Below are 23,806 nucleotides of genomic sequence, written 5' to 3' on the forward strand. Positions count from 1 at the left end.
GGGTTATAGCGTCACAGGACAAATCCACACTGCAGAAATAATACAGTTTGATAGTGCTTTAACTGCCCTGGCTCAGTGCTAAGGGAATCCTGCCTGGGGTTGTAGTTTATTGTGGCATCAGAGCTCTCTGACAGAGAAGGTTCAGTGTCTCACAAAACTAGTTTCCAGAATTTCCTAGCATTGGGCCAGGGCAGTTAGCGCGGTCTCAAACTGGGTTATTTCTGCAGTGTGGAAAGTCCCCTGCTGTTACTATAACCTTGTTGTAACTCAGCTTCTCAAATCATGGGGGTGGCAGAGTAGAGCGTCTGCATTGCTCTCAGTGTGTTTTGGAACTGGGAGGAGGGGCGAAGGAAAGGCCCCGCCCATCAGCAGCGGCTTATAACGGCTCTCTGCCTCGCGCCCACAACGCCGCCATCTTAGGGAAGGGGGGAAACGACAAGCAGCAGCAGCAGCAGCAGCAGCAGCAGCAGCAGCGGCGGGTGTAGTCACGTGACCCTATAACCACACAAAGAGGGGCAGCTTCTTCCGCCCGGCCTCCTCCTCGTGGTCCCGTGGCTCCGCCCAAGTGCGTGCCAAGGCGGAGCCGGCAAGCGAGCGGCGCGCGCATGCGTGCTTGCTTCCACTTCGCACGCGCGTGCGTGCGTTGCCCGGTTTACGCGAAAGGGGCGACGACGGTGCGCCAGTAGTAGCCTGAAGCTGGAAGGAGGAAGGGAGGGAAGGAGGGAGTGTTCTCCATGGCGACGGCGCGTGCTTGCAGGGCCCCCCTCTGCTCCCCTGCCCCTCGGCAGACCCCTTCCCCGCCTCCGCCTCCTGCTGCTGCCTTCGTCGCCGCCGCCGCCGCCTCTGACCCGCTCTGGGCCACCAGCATGTGAGGAAACAGCCGCCTTCTGAGGGTAACTTCGGGGGGGACCTTCCTTCCCTCCCTCCCTCCCTCCCTCTCGGGGGGTTTAGGTTGCCTCTCCCGACCCTCAGGCGGCCCTATGGCGGGGTTTGTCCAGAGGACGTCGTTTGGTCTCTCAGGCTGAGAGAGTGTGGCTCGCCCAAGGCCATGGTCCAGCCGGGATTCGGACCCTGCTCCCCCAGAGCCCAGCACTCAAGCCTCTACGCCACACTGGCCCCATTGCAAAGAGGCTCTTGGATTAGTATCATCTTCATTATTTATTTTATACATGGAAATAGTTGCTGTCGGTTGTTGTTGTTGTTGTTGTTGTGTGCCTTCAAGTCATAGAATAATTAGAGTTGGAAGAGACCGCAGTCCAACCCCATTCTGCCATGCAGGAAATCCAAATCAAAGCATCCCCATTGACAGATGGCCATCCAGCCTCTGTTTAAAGACCTCCAAGGAGGGAGACTCCACTACACTCCAAGGAAGTTTGGTCCACTGTTGAACAGCCCTTACTCTCAGGAAGTTCTTCCTAATGTTGACATGGAATCTATTTTCCTTCAGCTTGCATCCATTGCTCTGGGTCCTAGTCTCTGGAGCAGCAGAAAACAAGCTTGCTCCCTCCTCAATATGACATCCCTTCAAATATTTAAACAGCGCTATCATATCACCTCTTAACCTTCTTTTCTCCAGGCTAAACATCCCCAGCTCCCTGAGTAATTCCTCATAGGGTGAGGTTTCCAGACCCTTCACCATTTTAGTCGCCCTCCTTTGCACACGCTCCAGTTTCTCAATGTCCTTTTTGAATTGTGGCACCCAGAACTGGACACAATATTCCAGGTGGGGCCTGACCAGAGCAGAATAGAGTGGCACTGTTGCTTCCCTGGATCTAGACACTATACTTCAATTGTAAAGTTGAGTTTCCAACTTATGGAGGCCCTATCATGGCTTTTTTTTAGATTAGCAAATTTTGTTCAGAAGAGGTTTAGCCGTTGTCATCCTCTGAGGCTGAGAGAGTGTTGATCGCTCAAGGTCACCAGGTGGGGTTTCATTCTCAAGCTGGTCCTACATGTGCCTAGGTTCTCATACGTCTGTGATGGCTTCGAACACTGGTCCCCACAGCGTTATAGTCTCAACACTCAAGCTGCTAATTCATGCACAAAAGCCACACTCAGTGCTGAAACTGGAGGCGAAGGGTAGCCACCTCTTGGCAAGGTTTTGGCCATTGCTTTCCTGTGCGGGTGAGAAGGTTTGACTTGCCCAGAGTCACCCAGCAGATTTGGATAGCTGAGTGAGGATTTGAACCCTTTACTCCCAGGATTCATACTCCAACATTCAAACCAGGCTGACCCAGCCATTAAGCCATGCAAGTGGCTGAAGGCCTCTTTTTCACCCTTTCAGGGGGTCACAGAATTCACTCTCAGTATATTCCTTGCCTAAGAAAGCCCTGTGAAATCCAAAGAAATGGCTGTGTTAGTCTGGAAAAATCAGCCTGCAAAGGGATCTTGTAGCACCTTTGAGACTGACTGAAAGAAAGAAGTTGGCAGCATGAGCTTTCGTAGACTAAAGGCTGCTTCCTTACTCAGATGTGTTCCTCACTGTCAGACATCTCAGACTCATCACTGTAGAAAACTGACAAACTAAAGCTAATTTGATACACCTGAAACAGAAATTCAGGATTGGTGTGAACCTTCAGATTTCATTTAATAACTTGAGGGCATTTGCAGGTTTATTGTGAGTGTCTGAAATTTTGAGTGCATTTGAAATCACACAAAGTGGAGCTGTGGGAACATTAATTCCATTTCTGTTATCTTGAGCACCTTATTTTCCCTGTAAAGAAGCCTCAGTTTTATAATGGCAAGTCATTGGCTGTGTAACTGGGTTTGACTGCAGAAGGTTCTCTATCCTTGGTTTACAGTGACTGGCAGAAGCTCGCTAGTATTTCAGACAGAAGGCCTGTTCCTAGACCCTCCACTCCAAACATTCATCTGAGGAAGTAGGTTCAAGACTGTGAAAGCTCATGCACCCAAATTATTTTTTCTCCTTAGTCTCAAAGGTCCTACAAGATCCCTTTGTGAAATTCCTATCTGTAAACTGCTCTGAGGACCTTTGTGGTTGAAGAGTGGGGTATAAATACAGCAAGTAAATAAATAAAAAGCAAGCAAGCACAGATTTGAACCCTGGTCTCCACAGTTATAGGGGTGCAGTGGCTGAATGGTTAAGATGCCAATTTTGATGATCAGAAGGTTGGTAGTTTGAGTCCCAAGTGCTGCATGATGGGGTGTGTTCCTGTCACTAGTCCCAGCTTCTGCCAGCCTTTGAACCCTTTTTGCGCTCCAGCACTACCCACATTTTTTAAAGTTAACATTGCAGTTTACCACTGAAACTCTGCAACTGACTCCTTAGTGCACCAAAGTTAATGGGGAAAGATACTGAATGCATAACATACTGAGTGTCCCATTGATTACAGTGCATTTAGTTCTCAGTGGGATAGTCTATCACATTCAGTAGTCAGTTGCAATCAATATTATATTAAAGACCACTTAAGCACATTGAACGTTCATTTATATATAAATGTAATAATAATATGAACATAGAAGTGGTAGATTTTCAAATCTTTTTTTATCTTTAAAAGTCTGCTGAAGATTTGTCCAACTTGAGAAGTAACCCCTAGCACACAGAAGTTGCCTACTCTTGCTCTAAAAGAAAAGGCTTATTAGAAGTATAAGGCCATCAGTCCGGCTCCACTAGGAAAGTGCGTTTCTGGAAAGTTTTGAATTGGAATCTTTTTATTCCATTTCAGCTCCCTAAACAGATTGGAAACTTGTTGTGATATGATATTTAGTTTGTTGGGATATGTTTTTTATTTTTCCAATTTCACTTTATTGTAGTGTGATCCATGAAACAATGAATGTTTCTGATACAGTGATTTCACTCCAGAACACAGCACTGGGCCTTTTTTGTGTTTGAAGACCAATTTCCACCCACATCGCCTGTTTACAGTGTGCTTTAATTAGAATTCATAGAGGTACGGTAGATCAGAGTCATCCTTGTGCTCACGTGGGAGTTCATTTAGTTTTGTTTTGGTAGAATAAATCACTGTTACAAATAATATTACAGCTTTTCATTATAAGAACTAATAATGGGATGAAAGGCTCCCCCTGAAAGGCTTAATTTGAGAAGTTCAACCTCCTTTCTGTGAGCTCGTTTTATCTGTTTTTTTAATGTTAGAAGAGTAGGCAGGGCAGAAACTACATTCTTGAATGATAATTGGGCAATTCAGTAGAAATTCGGTGCTGCCTGGGCACATATGGTTTGCCACTTCAGGTTTTCATAGTTGAATGGCAGAGGTACCTAACTTTCTATAAGACATTTTACTCATTTTCTTAAAAACATGTGTAGATGTTGTGCAGAATGTAGATCACTGGTCACTTCTGTCAGTGCAACCACTGTAGTGTTTTTCCTCTTGTGTCATGTGGCAGGACAGTAAAAATGAGATATTACGGGCAAGTAGCAGTTCATTGGGTAGATTATTATGACTGCAGTGGCTCTAAGATCACTTTGTAATGGGCCTTATACAAACAGTATCATGTGACATAACCATGAAGCACTTCCTGTTCTTTTGTAATATATCCGGACAGAAGCTGCTTTGTGAAAATAATGTAGAAATTTACATTCAGCTGAAGCACAGTGGTTTATGAAAATGCTAACCTAACATTGTTCATAGAAATAATAAAAATCTAAAGGCTTGATAGTTTCTCTTGTGACAGCTGTCAGAGAGCTGTGGTAGTCTCGTTTAGTGAAAAGAAGGAAGAAGACCCACAAATATATTTCAGCATAAGCTTTTGTGGACACCACTCCACTTCTTCAGTTGCTTGTGTTTTTCTTAAGTTGTTATAGTAGCTAAATCTGGAAGCTGGATCTTAAACAAAAGCTCGGAATTAGTGTATAGACATAGAGTGTAATGGTCAAATGAAAATAAAACTGGTTTAAAAGAGCTTAGTTAATGTGAGGCACCTTTAGTTTTCAGAATAGCTCTTTCCATGATTTGTGTGGAATGGATTAGTGTGACTATTATAGGGTTGTAAAAAGCTGTAAGGGAAGTGCTTCTGATCAGGAAGTTCAAAGTAGCAGAGATAAGGACATACCTACTATAATATGAATTATTTACCAATTGATTTGTTCTTTTCCGTGAATAACATAAATAGGTAGACTACATGAATCCTTGAATTTATCAGCTTACAAAACTCCTTCATGAATCTAAGTTGACTGTAGAAGACAAAATATGGTTTTTGGTTCATTCTTTAGAAGACAATAGTTTTTAATAGTTAAGGTAAACCTTAAGAGCTTTGGCCCTTTGTATGTTGTTGGACAGTCCCCATTAGCACAGCATAGCTAATTGAGGGGGATCATAGGAACTACAGTCCAACAACATTTAGCAGGCTGTACATGCCAATACAAATTCAACCTAGACAATGAGGAAACAGAAATAGTAAAAGAGTTCTCATACCTGGGATCAAATATTAATAGGAACAGGGACTGCAGCCAGGAAATCAGAAGAAGATTAAGAATAGGGAGAGTGGCTATGAAAACTAGAAAAGATGCTGAAATGCAAAGATATACAGCTGGGCACAAAATGTAGACTCATATAAGCCGTTGTATTCCCTGTTACTATGTACAGATGTGAGAGTTGGACAGTTAAGAAAGAAAATAGGAAGAAAATTAATTTATTCGAGACATGGTGCTGGAAAAGACTCCTGAGGATCTCATGAACAGCTGAAAAGACAAGTGGGTCCTAGAGCAGATCAAGCCAGAAATCTCCCTGGAAGCCAAGATGACAAAACTGAGGCAGTTGTACATATGAGAAGGGAGGGGGCTGGAAAAAACAATAAAGCTAGGAAAGGTGGAGGGAAGTAGGAAGAAGAAGGCTGCATGGATGGACTCTATTAAGGAGGTCACATATATGAATTTGCAGGAACTATGCAGAGCAGTGGAGGACAGGGAGTCTTGAAGGCGTTTCATCCACAGGGTCTCCATGGGTCAAGATTGACTCAAGGGTGGTTAACAACAAACTTGCTCACATAACCTTTAGAAGGTATAAAACTGTGTGCCACTGTAGTGAATACTCCTTTATTGTCCAGTAACTGAAAACGTTGTTCCTTCAACAGCATCCAAAAAGAGATGTGCTGTTGTAACTTAATGTGTCCCATTAGGATAAGCAGAGAAATTGAAAGGAGCCGAGTCTGGAAGTGTTCTGCTAAAGTAAGACTAGAAGGAAGTGGTACAGTTTTGGAGAGTTGGCACTTGTAAAGCCTGTAGAGATGCTTGAACAGGTGAAATGAGTATTTCTGGAATTTTGTTGATGGCTGTTAGTACAATGATTTTGCAAGTATTCACACACACACACACTACTTGATTCGTCCACATTTTGTGTATTATAGCAGTGCCAATGAAAATCCATTTCAATTCTAGGTTGCAAAGCAAAAAATGTGGAAGAATCATAGAGTGTGTATGAATACCTCTTCAAGGCATTGTATGAGCCCATACAAACAGGCCAAAATAAAGCTGTTACTGGTCACTTTGGAGGTATACTGTTTAAATGATGCATGTGTCCTAAGAGGCCAGAAGTTGTGCCAAAGCACGTGCCAAAGTCCTAAGTGCAGATTGGCACAGCTTCTGGCATCTTAAGATGGTGTGTGTCATTTAAACAGCATACCTCCAGAGTGACCCAAAGCAGCTTTATTTTGGCCTGTCTGTACAGGCCCTATGTATCACTGTTAAGCTTTATTTAAGTAGGTGAGCTAAAAAGCTATTACTCCTTTTAAAATGTTAACATTCTGCCTTTTATGATGTATGTCCAGTGAGAATATTTAGGACTCTAATATTCTGAACACTCCTTTTATAGTGAATTTGTAAAGGTTACATGTTCTTATATTGGGAATATAGAAGTACAGCTCATCGTGAATAATGCAGTAATTACCAGATAATTATAGGAAATTCAACAGAAAAAGATAATTTTGGAAACCTGATTTGAAATTTTTTTTTTGTTTTGCTTCAAAACTGAAGTGTATCTAAACATCTTTCTTTTTTAAAAAAACTAGCAACTGAAGTGTATTATGTTAATTACATGTCTTCAATATAATCTGTTTGAATTGAGATATCTTAAGTTAGTAAAAAAATAATGTTGCTGGATAGAAATATCTGTATATGTTTTACACTATATTAGATTGTTGTTTGATTTCTGTGTGTTTGAAAATGTTTTACAAATATAATACAGTCATCTCTCCTGATTCGCAGGGGATCAGTTCTGGGACCCCCACCCCCGTGAATCTGGAAAAACGCCAATATTGGAGTTGCCATTGATTTCAAAGGCAGTGTGCTCCTATGTGCGCAGCTGCATACACACCTCGGGCGCATGCCCCATTTTGTCCCTCCCCGCTTGCCATCTGCAAATGGGCAAGGCCACGGACTCCCAAGTCTGCGAATCGGGAGGTCTGACTGTACTCAGATTGCATATAAAGTAAAAATTGCATTCTCAGCTAACAAAGGTAGTATTTTAGTATTTGTATTGCTTCACTTTTTAAAATTATAGTTATGAAATATTTGGAAAGCACAGATACCCATATGAAGCCATGATTCCTACTTAAGGCTGTCTGCACAGTATATTCAGGGAGTCTGTGCAGGAAAAAAGAGGAAAACTCTCAGAACCAGGCAAAGCATACAATTAGAGAGCATGACTGCGTTTTTTTAGCCAGGGAGGGAATAAGAGATCTCACCACAAAGAACAGAATAGCTGCTTTCTCTTTCTTTCTCCTTCTCATGAGCCTCAGAAAAATGAGCTGAGAGAGAGCATTTAAACATATGCAGAAGGGCATGCTGTCTGTCTTGTAGCCATCTGCAGCTCACACCAGACAGAATGCAGCCAAAGCTCAGGTACCAACATAGATGCCAAAAGGTGACTACTATCTCATGCTGTTCCTCCCTGTTTGCACCGGTGCACTTCCCCCTTTCCATCCATGCCAGTGGGAGGAAGCAGAATATCAGTGGTCTTTCCTTACCCTCCTGAATCTTTCTCCACCCTATCTAGGAATGTCAGAGGTTAAATCTGGGCCCTTCTACAGGTTGTGCATGACCTACAGATGTGATTTTCCTTCATGGTTGTCACTTTATGAATTAAAATGTTTGAGACAACATATATTCAAAGGAAAGACGTTTTCATATTTTTCCCATATTTCATTTTCTTTATATTGTCTTGAGCAGTATAGTAGTATCGTCCTACTAAAGTTTTCTTGGTTGATTTACAGCTAGCAGAATGCTTTTATTCTATGCTGTATTAAATACACTTGCTTTTATATAGAACAGGCCATGCTATGTGATAATCTCAATTTTGAACTTCATTAACTGGACAGGTAACTGCTGCAGAGTGTGGTATGTTCATGAGGAAATCTCATGAATATTTAGGTGCTAACAAATCTGTGGTTTGTGTGTAATGTACAGCTTCAGGACTGTGCTGTTTACAAAGATAAGAAAAAAGGTAATTCTCAAAGCAAATGTAATCTGACTGCACATACATTGGAAAATATGAATGCATTATGGTTTAACTTAGTGCTACTCAAAGTAGCAATCCATAGGCCAGTGTTGGTGCTCAAGTCTTTGGCTGCTGGTCCAGGGTGAGTTTCCAGGAAACTGTAAATACGGTCATAATATGGCAGAAATAGGATACTGTCCCTGGCAAAATGGTGGAGGGAATCGCTTGAGACATACCGGTTCACCTAAGAAGTAAATAACTGTCCCAAAGTTTTCTTTGTAATCTAAGCCTTCCGAGGCTTGACATGTGATATGTTATCAAAGACACAGCTAGCAAAAAGAAGGGCCTCTGGCCATCAGCTTGCTTGAAGTGGTGTATGTCTGCCACTGGATGCTTGAAGTTATTCAGGTCAAGCTCATCAGTATACGGTAGATAAATTAACTGCTGCCTGCTGGTTCATAATATGTATCGGATGAAATCACAGTTTACCTTGAACTTGTTCTACAAGTCGTGTTCTATATGTTTGAACAAGTACAGTCTTCTCGTAGCATGAACTTCTGGCACAGCAGGTATTTGTGGCACAAAAATTCTTGATCTTAGCAAAGGTATGGAGAGTCTATAGAATAGGCTTCATCCCATAGGCACTCCCTCAACTTTTGACGTCTCCTTGAGAATCCTTGCCCTTTGCTGAGTTTGCTGTAATGGAGAAAATACCAGTGTTTTCCCTTGAAAATAGAGGTGGACAACCTGTGGTCTCCTAGATGTTTTGGCAGCTTGAAGAGCCTCTGTTGCTGAATTTAGCTACATGTTGGTAAAGCAGACTTTTTGGGGAGGGGGGATTAAAACAAGGCTTGGAAGAAAGCATGCCTTGTTTTAGAAATCTCAGCTCCCTGGTGAAAGCTCAGCAAAATTCTTGAAACATCAAAAATCTTCTCTTTTAGAGGCTATTGGCATTAAATTTAGACATAATTGGAACTTAAGTGTATGAGCCTTTGGCTCACTGTAGTTCATACGGGTAAAGCTAAGCCGTGATTTATTGTTAAAAGATTATTAGACTTTTATTATACTGCAATTAAAGTCATGCAAAGTTAAGGATCAAGTAGCCGGGAATGCTAACAAAGCCATTAGCTGCAATCTCTTATACATCCCTGTGGAGAACGGGATTTTTACATAAGAGGTGGACAACATGCAGCATGTGGATTGCATATAGCCCCCCTGGTCCTTCTCTCGAGGTCCAGTTTAAAAACAAATGTCCCAAAATGACATTTAGAAGCCTCCTACCCCTGGTCAAGACATTTTTTTCAAACATTTTTGCCTTCAATTTATCCAAAGTTCCCTCTAGGGGCTCAGGAATGTCCAAAGGCATGGTAGGAATGCCCCCATGTTCCCTAAGGATGTTCAGGGAGTAGGTGAAGTGGGGAGTGTAGCCCTCCAAGATTTCTTGGTGGGCCCTCTAAGCCCCCTGGACTTTTACAGTTGCCCACCTTATCTGTCTCTCTGTCCTGTCTGTCTATCTATCTATTGATCGATTGATCTCAGCCTGTCGACATATAATATTAGCAAAATATTAGATTAAAGAAAGGGGGTAAGCCACAAAGTTACTGTCTAGTAGAGTTCAGGTTGGAATCATTTCTTTTTCAGTGTAGCCAGTTTGATTAGTGAAATGGAAGACAAATGGCTTGAAGAAATGTCTGTAAAATGTCAGCAAGGTAAGGGAGGTTTTTGTTTTGTTTAAAGATGACCCAACAAAACTGGATAGGTAGAATATAGCTCTTGATGTCTAACAACAAAATTTCAGTAATGTGGAATCCTGCAGTTGTTTTGAAGGATGTGCTGATCTTTGAACAACACTGAAGTTAAGAGTCAGGCATGTTTCAAAAACAGATGTAGAAATATTTATTTGTTTATTTATTTTATTTTATTTTATTTATATGCCCCCTTTCTCCGGGAGTGGGACCCAAGACTTGTAAAATAAGTTGCTCGCAAAATAAGTGGTTTTTACCTTGAGAAAATTTATTTTATTTTTTTCTTGAAATAGCAATGTTTCATGACTAACATTGAGAAATGCTCATTGTAAGTATATAAAAGTGACAGATACAGCCTTCCCAAAGTTTTTATGCTAAAAAGAAAGAAATGGGTTCAAGAGTCACAAGATTTGCTTTAATTTGGAATATTTACCTCTAAAGGATATCTCAGTCAGACCAGTCTTAAGTAATTTGTCATTCTGAAAGTTATAGAATAGCAAGCATTTGGAGAACTCTTTCCAAGGTAAATTATAGCATTTCTAGCTCATGTTTCTTGCCCAAGAACCGTTAAAAGAAGCATGGTGTCTAGAAAAACCCATAAAGTCAAATTAGGCAGTCTCTGAAGAATGGGATTTGGAAAGTGTATACCTTAGAAAGTTTTCAGAGAACATCTCAACCATTTGTTGTTGTGTAAAGTACAGTCTACACAAGACTGGTAGGAATATAAGGATAGATAGGCCAGTTAGCTGAACATTTCCCTGCTCTGCCCATGATAGGCAGCGGATCAGATTCTCATTAACATACATTTATTGTGATGCTTACATTTATTGTGTTAACAAACCATGTAGTACAACTGTTCTAAGGTCACCAATGTCCTGTTGGGGCAGATCTGTTCGTGTGTCCCAATAAATCTCTGCCCAAGACAAAGAGTTCTCTTCTGCTTTGTTTTAAGACAGTGTTCCCTTGTCTTCCTCTGTGTGAAAATGCCTCTAACTGGACTCTTAAGCATTCATGTTTAGCTGAAATAGAAATTTTGCTGCCTGGATGTATTTGTAACAGTCATTTGGTCCCAATGGAGGTGAGCAGCACACTTGCTGAAGTGAGATTTATAACAGTAGAGGAGAACTGAAAATCATGCTGTATTAAAACAAAACAAAAATTCATTTACTGTTTTTAATTGAGAGTGGTTACTTAAAAGAAATAATGACAGATAAACTGTTCTGAACAGTGCAGATGGTCAGGAAATACAGTGTACGCTCCAGAAAGTTGCCTCAGTGTCTTCATGCAAAGGCAGGAACTTTGTTACTGTTTTGGGTGTGGTAGCGCTGATGAAACCTGCAACCTTCATACTGACTTCCAGTATTAATCTTTAGTCATACGTCATTTTCTCTTGATTTCTTTCAAGTCATACTCTGGCATTTTAAAATGAATTTCTAGAATGAGTTTTGCCTGTTTCAGTAGGAGCTCAGAAGACTGCTTAATCCTGTTTTTCTTTTCTTTTTTTTTAAAGCCTCCATGAACAGTTTTGAGAATACATTTAGAAATGTTCAAAGAGCTGAGAATGTACATTTTCTAGCATGTTCTAAATTTAACACCAAAGATGATGTGTTTGATTTGTGCTTAGAGAATCACTGTCGGTTTTTAAGTTGAACATTGAGAAACATTAATTTCTTTTATTTGACACTTTTCAGAGCCAAACCATCCCAATGCAATGTGTACAAAATGTGAAATCGTGAAACATAAGATATAGGCGTATAAGAAGGATGCAGCTAAATGACACATGGGAACATCTGCTTTAGATCACTGTGGAAATGTGTAGTAAAATACATATATTATTGAATGCTAGTAGTGAAAGAGCCAAGCAAATGTTAATTGGAAGACTGCTACCATAAAGTCTAGGATCCCTACCATAAAGACTCTGTCTGATATGCTTGTCAGTCAAACCTGTTTTATTGACAGACATACAAACAGGTCTCTGTTGATTATCTTAATTTATGTGCAGGAACATATGGATGAAGATTGTCCTATACAGATAGTAGTGGCATATGAGACAATGAGAACCCTACCCAAAAAATGAGCGTGGTTCTAATATGGCAATAATGTAAAACTTGGAAGAGTATCAGAACCCAAAGGGTAATAGACCTGGGATGGTACTTTCCATCAACTATTTCATGAGGCTAGCCCATAAACAGTAAGGCAATATCTATTCTTGGTGTGTGCCTACTAGTCATTATTGACTTATGGCAACTCTAGAGAAAATCTATCATGGGGTTTTCTTAGCAAGTTTCTTCAGAGTGGGTTTGCCATTGCCATCCTCTGAGGCTGAGAGAGTGTGACTTCCCCAAGGTCACCCAGTGTGTTTTTATGCTCAAGTGAGGAATCGAACCCAGATTGCCAGAGTTGTAGTCCAGCTCTCAAACCATTATACCACACTGACTCCACCTGTAATGTAAAGTTGCTGATGAGATATTATTTTTCTTTATTTTTCTAACTAAAAGAAGGCTGTTTTATACTAACAGTCTGCTTTCAATAGTTATATTAATGACACTGAATTTCAAAGACCAAGCCAGTTGTCTTCTCCTTCTGGCAATTAAAATGTTTTGCGAACAGCCAAATGTGTTTTGACAGGCCAGGGAGTCTTTTCAAATCTCCTCTGAATGGCTGCTCAGTTTTCAGTGTTTTGGCTTTGTTCGTTCTGCCTTTGGCCCCAACCTGCAGATGGAATGTGAAACGCACACACCCTTACCAGGTTGGAAAGTGTCCCTTTCCCTGCCTCCTTTAAGGTCCTTTCAAGGTTACACCTATAATCTTGCCTCACAGTGAAGGCACTCGGTAAACAAGCTGCCCCTTCATTTGATTTTCTGTTCTCAAAAGAGAAACAACTTGTTTTCTTATATTAGACTTGGGTGCCTATTGCTCAGTGTACCAGTATATTTTTTTTAAAAAAAATCTAACTGGAAGTAACTGACCTCATTTCATCCACCTGATAAAGCCTTTGAATACCAAGGTGGATTTGAAGGTTCTTACATGAAGTTTTTGGAGGGTTAGTTTTACTGGGTTTCTTAAAGTCATTTATTCTTCTTTGGAATTACTCTAGTTCAGGGGTAGGCAACCTGCGGCCCACGGGCCGGATGCGGCCCGGTGAGACCTTGGGACCGGCCCCAGCCCAGTCCTGCCGCTGATTGCCGGCGGGGCCTTTGGCCTCTTGCGCACAGGGGCAAGGGGGGCAGTTGTCTATAGACGCCTCAGAAACATGCATTTATCTTAACATTTTTTTAAAAATCGGCAATTTTTTTCACGTGTCCTCCACTTTTTTTTAAAAAAAAGTGTCCACCATTTGAAAAATGTCCTACATTTGTCCTTATTTATTTATTTATTTATTTATTAAAATTATTTAATTATTTATTTTTTGGCTCCCCCCCCCCCCCCCCAGTTGTCTGAGGGACAGCAACCCGGCCCCTGGCTCAAAAAGGTTGCCTACCCCTGCTCTAGTCAGTATATCAAAACACATGCAAAAGGGGCAACTGGATTTTTTATTTTACATAAAGTTGGTCTCAACCATATAGAAGTGGCAAGACAATAGGATTCTTTTTTCTTTTCTTTGTATCTTTTGTTAATGAAGTGTGCACTGGTATCCATGGTCTGTATTTGTAAAGGTGTTGACACATCAGATGTATTGCTTTTACGCACGGACATAATCAGGATGGATGCCCCACTTGAGTGGTATCAAAACTGATTTTGCCAGGCAGAATGTGGGTTGCAAGGGGAGCAATTACTTATGAGTGCTTACCGTAATTCTCACTGTGGTGTCCTAGTTTCTATTCCAAAGAAACCAAATGTTGCAATATGCATTGCTCCTGTTCGGGAGCCAGCCAGCCATACACTTTTGCAGGATAACCCTGTTTTCCAAATTTTCCACCCCAGCAGTCTGTTGGCATTTTGTGGCCACCAAGCAAGTTTACTCCTCACTGGACAGTCTCCCACCCCAGTCAATGAAGGATATTTTTTAAAGATGCTATCTATTCTACTCACCTTAGATATCCTCTGAGCCTGAGGGTACTTACCTAATGTGTAAAGGGATCTTACGGAACTGGGATGGGTTTATATTGGGTCCATTTATTGAAAGAGTGGAGAACACAGCAGGAATATTGATCTGAAGACTTTCCATGTTAGCTGCCAGTTAGTACCAGTTTAAAATTGTGCTAAAAAAAACCCAGTTATTTCTGAGTATGTAGGATTGTTTCCTTAGTTTTGCCTAATGCTTGCTCCTGAACCTCAGAAGGCTATACCCTTCTCTTCAACCTTCCTGACTTTCAGAGAAAAAAATATCCAAAATGGCCAGTCATACTGTTTTGAGGCCATTTCAAGACCCTCCCCAAACTGCCAGAACAGGCAGGCAGAAGGGCATATGTTGAAATGGCCGGTTGTGCTCTTTAAGGGTGTATGTGCTCCTTTGCAGCCCAAAATTGGGGACGGTCTAATGAAGTCCCTCTGGTGTTGCTGGCTCATCCTTGAACTAATTTTCCTATTCTCCATGCCTGCCTCTTCTATTGAAATGAATGGGGATACTTGGTGTGAATGGCATGTACCATTTGTACCAAACCATACATTCTGTGTCTGTGATTAGTTCTGTTATGACACTTTTTTGTTTTGTATTTTTGTTTTAGGTTTCAATTTGGCATCACCTTGCCTCCTGTACCGGCAACAGCTCTGTTCCTTGATCAACTTGACTGTTTGGAATGCTTCAGCAACTGACGAAATGATCGAGAGTAGTGGGAAATATAATTTCTACATTGGTCTGGTATTGGCAATGAGCTCCAGCCTTTTCATTGGTGGGAGTTTTATCCTGAAGAAGAAAGGTCTCCTTCGGTTGGCCAGGAAAGGCTCCATGAGAGCAGGTTAGTTCAAGCATCATCATCATTGAGTTTTGAGTGAAATCTGTGGTTATAGTTTTTTATAATCTGTGGTTATTTTTTAGTTCTTTGTAGTCTATGTTGGCTCATATCAAGCAAGTTTTCTGTGATTTCATGCAGCATCTGTCAAATGGGTTAGAATCCCATGATTCTTCATTTCATTAAAAAAGCAATATTTTCCAGCCTTAGTGGTTGAAGAGATAATTGAAAGCATTGAGGATACTGTGGCTGGCTTTCCATAATGCAGGAAAGGGGTTCCTTTTTTTGTCAGAGATGCCTCATTAAAGAGTAACATAATATGTATATCTGAAAGCATGTCAAGTGCCAGGAACTGACTGGCTCAGCATATTCTGTTATAAGAAATTATATTTTTCTCAAATTGGTATGGTGTTGATAATATAAGCATGTTAATAGACAGCCTAGGGAATTAAAAGCCAGCATTGTTTTTGATGTTGAAGAATCCTAACATCACCTTCCCTTCTGATTTCCAGCCATGCCTGTGCTCGCTTCTCTTAGTAAATAGTTACCAAAGTTCTAAATTCAGAGCTGCTAAACATTGTTACAAAAACTCTAAGCCATGTCATACTCAGAAGGTTAAAAAATGTATGTTTTATGATAAAAATTCTGAGTTTCCTTGGAGTATATCTTGGTAAACTGCAGTGAAAAAAACATAATGACTTCTGATTATGGCATATATGTAGGCTAGACCTAAACTTAGTAGTTTTCATATCAGTTAATGTTACCCTTTTCCAGAACTTGGAAATGTTACTTTTTGACTACAATTCCCAGAATTCCTCTGGCTGGTAACTGTGGGAATGGGGAAAATTGAGGAAGAAGTGAGTGAACCATTGTTTTTTCAGCCGTTCTAGCTTGTGCTGAGTTAGGTAGAAGGGAGACCACCATTCTGCTTCTCCCCCTCTCCTCCTTCTGCACATGGAGGCTTTTTCTTAGATTCCCTTCTACTGATGTCAGTTTGACAGAAATGAATTATGTGACTTGATGTAATACCCTTCCTCACTGAGGAGGTGGAGGGCCCTCTGGACCCATGGCCTTTCTGAGAATACAGGACAGTCTCACCATTACTGGATCAGTGGGGATGGGAAGGTGAAGAAATGAATTGCCAATCCTATAGGACTTCCCTCTGTGAAAAGAGGGGACTGCAGTTCTTCTGGTGTCTTCCCAAGAAGAACAGGATTGGTTCCTAGCTTAGTATGTATCACATTGTATAGTTATAACAGTTTGATGCTACTTTGAAATGCCATGGCTTCATTCTGTGGGTTCTGGGTTTGTGGTTTGAGATACTTAGATTTCTCTGCTAGAGAGTATAATTCTGTAGTTCAAGGACTGATTTATTTATTTATTTATTTGATTTATATCTCACTATTCTTCCAAATGGGTCTAGAGGTCTCTGGCCAAGAATTCAAAATCAACAGATTGGAAGATTCCTTAAATTCTTTAGGATGAAGCCAGGATAATTAAAGTGCTGTCAAACTACTGTGTCTTGTGGGTGTGCTCTTAATCTAGATTGAAGCCATAAACTTCAGCTGTGTTAAGATTTTATTTTTAAATATGCATGCGATTAAACTTTTCATGGCTCAGGATCCTCCCCACTTAACTCATGTGGCAGTAAATGCAGTAGCCTAGAATAGATGCTTTTTAAGTACACTAAAATTAATCACTGCAATGCAGAAGAATATGCTGGACTTGTGTTCCTCAAACAGTTTCTCCATACTTGCCTCATTACCTTGTGAAACTGAGGGGAATTCAGCATTGGGTCTGATATAAAGTGGTCAGGATATTTTTAAAAGTAAAAAACCCACTGAGGACACGGGGTTCCTTGGGCATATTTAAAGTAGCTTTTTACATCCTGGCCTCAACACTGGGAACCTGAAATATGGATTTTTAAGCTACTATAGTAACTATATTTTCTTTTTTAAATAAAATTCAGGACAAGGTGGCCATGCATACCTTAAAGAGTGGCTGTGGTGGGCTGGACTCTTGTCAAGTAAGTAACTGGGAAGACTAAAATTTATTTGTTAACTGAATCCACAGAGCTACAGAATGTTCTAGTTCTATAGTTTTGGTTTTTTTACTACAACTCCCATAATCCTATATCACTGACCAGCTAGCTTGTTGGGTCTTCTGTAAATTCATCCAAAATATCTGGAAGAACAAAATCCTCCAGCACTATAACATCATGAGACAGAAAATGGCCTACATGGGAAAAGCCATAAAGAGAATGTTAGGATTCAGGGATACAGTGAAAGAAAGATTGGATAAGGTGGTGGAGAGGGAAGAACAATCCCATTACTGAAACAAAATGGTCAGTATTTTGCAAGATGTTAGCTGTGGGCCTATTGCACTATGCTGGCATAGGCAGAGGTGAAGAAAGCAGTTGCGAGTATTGAAGAAATAGACTTTTCAGAGGCGCACCGATTGTCTGCCTTTCTTCATCTCCACTCAAGGCAGCAACAGCATTTTATGACATACGTACTGTGCTACTAAACATTTTGGTTTCATTCTGAATGAGAAAAATCACCAGTTCTAATTTTGATTCACTTTTATATCTGTTTATTTTTACATTGACTTAATCTAAATGAAATATTTTCCACTTATAAAAATATTTTTATATGAAGAGGGCATTAATGAAAGTTTTAAAAATGCAATCAAAACACAAAGTGTACTCTTGTTTTAAATATTTAGGTATTATCTTTGAGATTTAACCGTGTGAAAAAGGTTATAGCTTAAGCTTTCATAGACCTGGCATCTGAGGGTGTAGACCAAGTCTATGAAGACTCATGCTACAAATTCTTTCACACAGTTAATCTCAAAGGTGCTGTAAGTTCCCTTAGCATTGCCATATTTTAGTGACAGATAGCAGTAATGTTTTCATCAGGAGCATATGGTAAGGTCAAGTTTTCTATTTGTGTAACACTTGCTGTCTTTTTCAATTTGCAGTGGGAGCTGGTGAAGTTGCTAATTTTGCTGCCTATGCATTTGCACCAGCTACATTGGTGACTCCATTAGGAGCTCTCAGTGTTCTTGTAAGGTAAGTACCATCAGAGAAGCAGAGCTGCTAAGAAATATCAGATATAAATGTTGAAACTTTCTACTTTGAACGTCAAACATTAATGATTCACCCAGTAGTTCATGGATGCTTTGTTTTATATGAGTTGTACCATGAAGAAAACAGCAAGTTCACCTTCACATTGAACTTAGTCCATAGCCATCATGTCTTTAAACCTTTTGATTTCTTCTCCTGCTACTCCCCTGCCATATTTGTAATCATTTTAATGACAATGATGTTTAAATAACTATTGTGCTTGCTCTCCAGATCTTAGTTTTATTTTCAGTGTTGTCTATTCTGTAATTTTAATTTTTATTCCTGATTGAAATTGACTTGTTCTGTGAACAGCACAAACGTATGAGTGTTTACTCAAGTTAATTTCTCTGCTTTCAGTGATCAGCCTTTTAGGGAGATGTGTATACAATTTTGTCTTTGATTAGTAGATTCTGAGGGCGTACTGTTGTGACTTAACATCTCCTCACACAGTAAAGGAAACTGGTGGTGAACTAGTCTTTGTATAGTAGGACTTCCCTGTATGTTTTAGGATTCTTTGCTTAGGACTGTCTATTCTAGCTTTTATCAATTTAAAAATATAATTTGCCATTTTGTTCAGAAAGAGAATGCAGGAAGTTTCTCAAGAGTGTTGAGCTCATCAAAAAGCTTTAGGTTTTGTGTTTGAATTTCCTTTGCTAATTTGGTGATCTTACTCTTCCTTTCCTGTCTGTCTACTTTTAATTGTTTATGGGTAAACTGCACAGAGTGGATAACTTTTAGATAAACTGATAAATTATATTGAATTTGTAGGGTAGTTGAAGTTTCCTAAGGCTTCAGCATTTGTAAAGGAAACAGAAATATTTAAATATCAAAAATACCAAAGCAAAGCCTGTTGGGGGCCTAGCTTTACATTAGCAGAATGACAGAAGCGTTCTCTTGTTTAACTATGCTTCCCTAAGAACTGAGATTGACTCAGAAACAACAAACACAAGTAGTTTTAGTTCAAACAAAAGTTTACTATTGGTTTTAATCTATATTTACATAAAAGCCATATCCTAATCTAGCTAATAAATAGTTCAGGTAAAAAGAAAATTTTATCTCAACATTTTTCCAAAAAGGTTCAGAGGATGAAGATGGAAAGCATGCAGTTCAGTTGAAAATCTTTTAGAATGTCTGTTAGTCCCAAAGGGGGAATGACCTAAATCATATGGTTAGAGAGAAAGACAGAGACAGAGAGAGAGAAAGTTTACATGCAGGAAATCCCTATCTGTATAAAGAGGGAGAAAAAGAATGCAAAAATCTTCCAACAGAGTTCTGTTGTTTTTGATTGTGGAGCCTTATTGGATATGTGAATCTCCCTCTTTAGTGTATTTGTGAATTGTTGTGCGATACAGTGTATTCCTGGGTGGAGTGACCTCAATAACATTTTTAGTTTAAAAAATTTAAAAGGACACACATTTTCAATGGGTTTGTCTAAATATTTTATGAAGGCAAGTATATCCTGTACATTCAGCCTTGTCAGAATCTCCAAAATTCTCTAATTTTTTTAATGCTCAAAAATAGCGTCTTGACTGTGAAGTGGGAGGTTAGCAGCAGTATTTGCGTTATAATTCATATTTATATTTTTCAGTGCCATTCTATCATCATACTTTTTAAATGAAAAGCTTAACCTACATGGAAAAATTGGGTGTTTACTAAGTATACTGGGCTCCACTGTGATGGTCATCCATGCACCCAAAGAAGAGGAAGTAGAAACCTTGAATGAAATATCCCACAAACTAGGGGATCCAGGTGAGAAAATGTGGCTATCTGCTCAGTAATTAGCAGAGCAATTAACAATTAGTAGACCTTTTAACACTAGGAAATACTCAACAAGGTTTCTGTTGTAACCACAAATATAGCAACAGTGAGATGAATTTATATGGGTGTATATGAGAGAAAAAGAGTGAGAACTAGGTGTATGGCCAAATGATGAGTGGTTGTTTAGACCCTGTGCACCTGGAATCTAAAACAGAGATGTTAAATGTGTGCCTCTCCGGATGGTTTTGAAATGCAACCTCCACAGCAGCCCTAGTCAGCTTCACCAGTGGTTAGGAATGCTGGGACATGCAATTCAGCATCTGTAGAGCCATAATTTCTACCCTTGCTCTGAAGCAGTGGGTGTTTCCTTCCCCTTGTACAAAACTTTATCATCCTATGGATGATAAGACACTGATGTGGAAGATCACCAAGCCCCAGTTCTAGAATGCTTTGCTGCAGACTTTACCAAGTCAGTAGTTAGCTCTGACAGGCCCATAAACATCCTTATGCTGCAGCCTTCTTACTGTTTGTTCAAAGGCTGGGTTTACACTTTAAAAAAATCAAGTCTATTGAAGTAGGTCTATATTGTGGAAATCCCTGTAATTGGGAGTATTTAGTTTAAATGTAATTAGATTTAAGCTATTTCATGTACCATGTTTACTGTTACCCCATCTTAAAACTGTAGTATCAGTAACATGCAACATTCCTGATTTCACTAGAATAGCAACTTTTGTAAAGGAGGATTTTTAAAGTGCATTCACATCTTCATTTTATATTCCATCAGTTAAATCCTTGGGCTGCATGCAATCTACACTTGTCTTATTTCCCTTCCCATGAACAGCAGGGTAACAGCAATCTGAGTTGCCAGGAGTGGAGTGACATTTTAACCTCCCCCCCCCCCAAAGGTTCCCCATTCCTCATCTCACAAGTTTTAATTTCTCTGTGCTGAGATGTGAGGAGATATTTGTGCATATCTGCATATGCAGGGAGCCCAACCCATCTCCTGTATAGCATTTAGCCCTTGGGGCCAAAAAAAGTGTCTATTTCTATTGAAAAAGACATTGTCACTAACAACATCGCCTGGGGTTTTTTTACACCCTTAGAATGTGTTTGCTAATCCACGTGCTGCAGCTGATCTTTGATTTCTCTTGCTTATTGTTGTAGGTTTTGTCGTCTTTGCAACACTCATTGTCATTGTGTCCTTAATAATGATCTTTGTGGTGGGACCACGGCACGGGCAAACAAACATTCTTGTGTACATAACAATTTGTTCAGTCATTGGAGCTTTGTCAGTTTCCTGTGTAAAAGGCTTGGGCATTGCTATAAAGGAACTTTTTGCTGGAAAACCAGTTCTGAAACACCCATTGGCCTGGATTCTGCTGTTAAGCCTTATTGTTTGTGTTAGCACACAGATCAACTATTTAAATAAGTCCCTGGATATATTCAACACCTCTATCGTGACACCAATATATTATGTATTCTTCACAACGTCTGTTTTAACTTGTTCTGCAATCCTCTTCAAGGAGTGGCAAAACATGGCAGCTGATGACGTTATTGGCACATTTAGTGGCTTTCTCACAATCATAGTGGGGATATTCTTATTGCATGCCTTTAAGGATGTCAGCTTCAGCCTAGCAAATTTGCCGGTGTCTTTACATAAAGAGGACAAAGGAATAAATGGCACTCTGCCAAATCCATATGAACGCTTTAATAATGATGAAGAAAGTGCATCCCGTGTAGGCGATCTACCAGTCACAGAGGGAATGTCTTCTAGGAGAAATGGAAACTTGGCAGCATCTTAAAAATACATCTAACAAAATTCTATAACTGTGTTTTGTTGTGAAATGTCAGTTTTAAGCGCTTCTCAGAACCAGATGCATACGTATAGACAATCGTTTGTTTTTAGCTTGGACCAAGATCATTGATGGATTTTTATTTGCCTTACTTTTCATTTAAAAAAAAATACTAAAAGGACCTCAAAACATGTTTTTGATTTAAGTTATGTGTGAACATGTAAATATTACAATTTGGTTAAAGACTTATTGCACTAATGACAATTTTAATGAATAAAATGCTTTATTTCTGCATGAGTGAGTGATCAGTTGACTGATGGGTATAAACGTCTTTGTTGTGCTTTGATGAGTTAAGCCCACACTATTGTGCAATTTTGCATTTTTGTAGTAAAATGTTGGTGAATGTAAGATGTTGGTGAACAGATCTGGTAACAGTTTTGCAGTGCAGCAGTTTTTTTTAAAACCTACATTCTAGGAGTTCAGATTGTGGTCTACACACAGAAGGCTATTGGTGGATTGACACAACACTTTTAGGTACCCAATGATTACAGACTTTGTAAACACTACAACTTTGCTTTAAAAATCTAAACCAGGGATGGGGATCACCCACTGTCCCAAGACCTTTTTTAAAAAGCTGTGGCCCCATCCTTTAGAGCCCTATGCCTTGCTTTGGTACAGGAGTGGGCAAATTTTGGCTGCATGTAGCCCCTGGGGATAACAAAAATTGCTCTAGTATGCTTCCAGTGCACTCTCGGGCATGTGGAAGGCATTTGTATCACATTTTGAGCCCCATTACACCAATTTAGGCCTTTTTTTGAAACCCAAAACATGGTAAAAATGGGCCCATACCCTCTGAAGGTGTTCAAGGGTCATTTCTTTCCTTGTGAGAACAGGAATAGCTTTCCTAGGGCTCTAATGGCACCCTCTAACCTTTCACCATTTCCTGCTCTGAAGTTATTTTTAAAAAGATTTGCATCTCTTGTGCAGGTGTTACTTGTGGCAGGGTCTCTGAGAGGCAAAACTGTTGTCCAGCCCTTATTAAAATTAACCTCTAGCTGCTTGCCATAAAATAATGGCTTTGTTCAGGCAACACAATAAATCTTAGCATATGATAAATGAGCTGCAGAATGAATGGCTCATTGTGTATTCCTTTCCCCTCCCCATCGCAATTACACACAGTTTATTTGTTTCACTTTCTAGTTTACTGGTTGCCTTTAGAGCTGTACCTCAGGAACTGTGGTTAATACCAGCTATGGTGTATCTGAAATAAAAGCAGGTATGGGGAAATCAGTTTCAGTTCAACCATAGATGAGATTAAATATCTCAGAATACTACAAACATTTTGCCTTTTGGCAGCAGGTTCAAAGTTGAATGATGATGTCCTTTTCAAAGATATGAATTACTGTATCTTTATAAAAATTACAAAGATATTTGCATCACATGGCTCCTTCTGCATTTTAAAAGAAAGCAGTGGAATACTGGATAAAAGGAAAATAGACATGCTCTAAGAAAAAGGTAAACTATACTGCAGTAGTATAGAAGTACACAACCTATAGTTTAGAATAGCATTTGTAGTAGCCCAGATGGGTATCTATTTACATACACATGAATCAAATATGCAGAAAAAGGGAAAAAATCAATAGGTTGCCAAAAGGAACACAGAACTAGAAGCATTTGAGTACTACAAAAACAGGGCATGTTTATAATTGTTTTGAGATTAAACCTAACATCTTAGATGTGATCAAAATTATTTTGAATGCCATTAAAATAGAAACTTTTTAATGAAGTGTGTCTATTATATGACTTCTTCCTCTAACCAACTGGCTAAGGGGAAAAGAAGACAGCTTACAGATTTATTTTCCCTTCTAATGTAAGAGTTCGGTTCAATAGCCTGGGTATTTGGGGGGGAGGGTCTCTTGACAGCCTGTAATGTGGCAGACAGCTGTAGAAAATAATTTACAATGAGAGACCATAAAAAACTGTACTCCTACTCTGGAAAATTGGCTGTAGGAATGATGAGTATATGTGGCAGTCTCTTGTTAGAATCAAAGAACAATTGCAAATTAATTATCTGGTAAGTGAT

The 23,806-nt window shown here is 39.8% G+C and overlaps 1 protein-coding gene across 4 annotated transcripts; it reads left to right on the forward strand.

Annotated features, from left to right (window-relative positions):
• Positions 1-564: 564 nt before the first annotated feature.
• LOC149319340 (magnesium transporter NIPA2) lies at positions 565-23,771 on the forward strand. 4 transcript variants are annotated; one of them, XM_089511510.1, is made up of 7 exons: positions 785-893; positions 10,053-10,120; positions 14,824-15,054; positions 17,018-17,074; positions 18,028-18,118; positions 19,761-19,921; positions 21,095-23,771. In XM_089511510.1, the coding sequence occupies exons 2-7, from the start codon at positions 10,075-10,077 to the stop codon at positions 21,730-21,732; spliced, it is 1,224 nt and encodes a 407-aa protein (XP_089367636.1). In that variant the 5' UTR covers positions 785-893; positions 10,053-10,074; the 3' UTR covers positions 21,733-23,771. The 4 variants fall into 4 exon arrangements, with proteins under 4 accessions (XP_089367640.1, XP_089367636.1, XP_089367637.1 ...); XM_089511514.1 differs by lacking the exon at positions 10,053-10,120 and having other exon boundaries at positions 565-868; XM_089511511.1 differs by lacking the exon at positions 17,018-17,074.
• Positions 23,772-23,806: the final 35 nt, after the last annotated feature.

Source organism: Sceloporus occidentalis, unplaced genomic scaffold (assembly GCF_023333645.1).
Source record: "Sceloporus occidentalis isolate IW3139 unplaced genomic scaffold, rSceOcc1.0.p SCAF_2, whole genome shotgun sequence".
In the NCBI taxonomy this organism is placed as follows: Eukaryota; Metazoa; Chordata; class Lepidosauria; order Squamata; family Phrynosomatidae; genus Sceloporus; species Sceloporus occidentalis.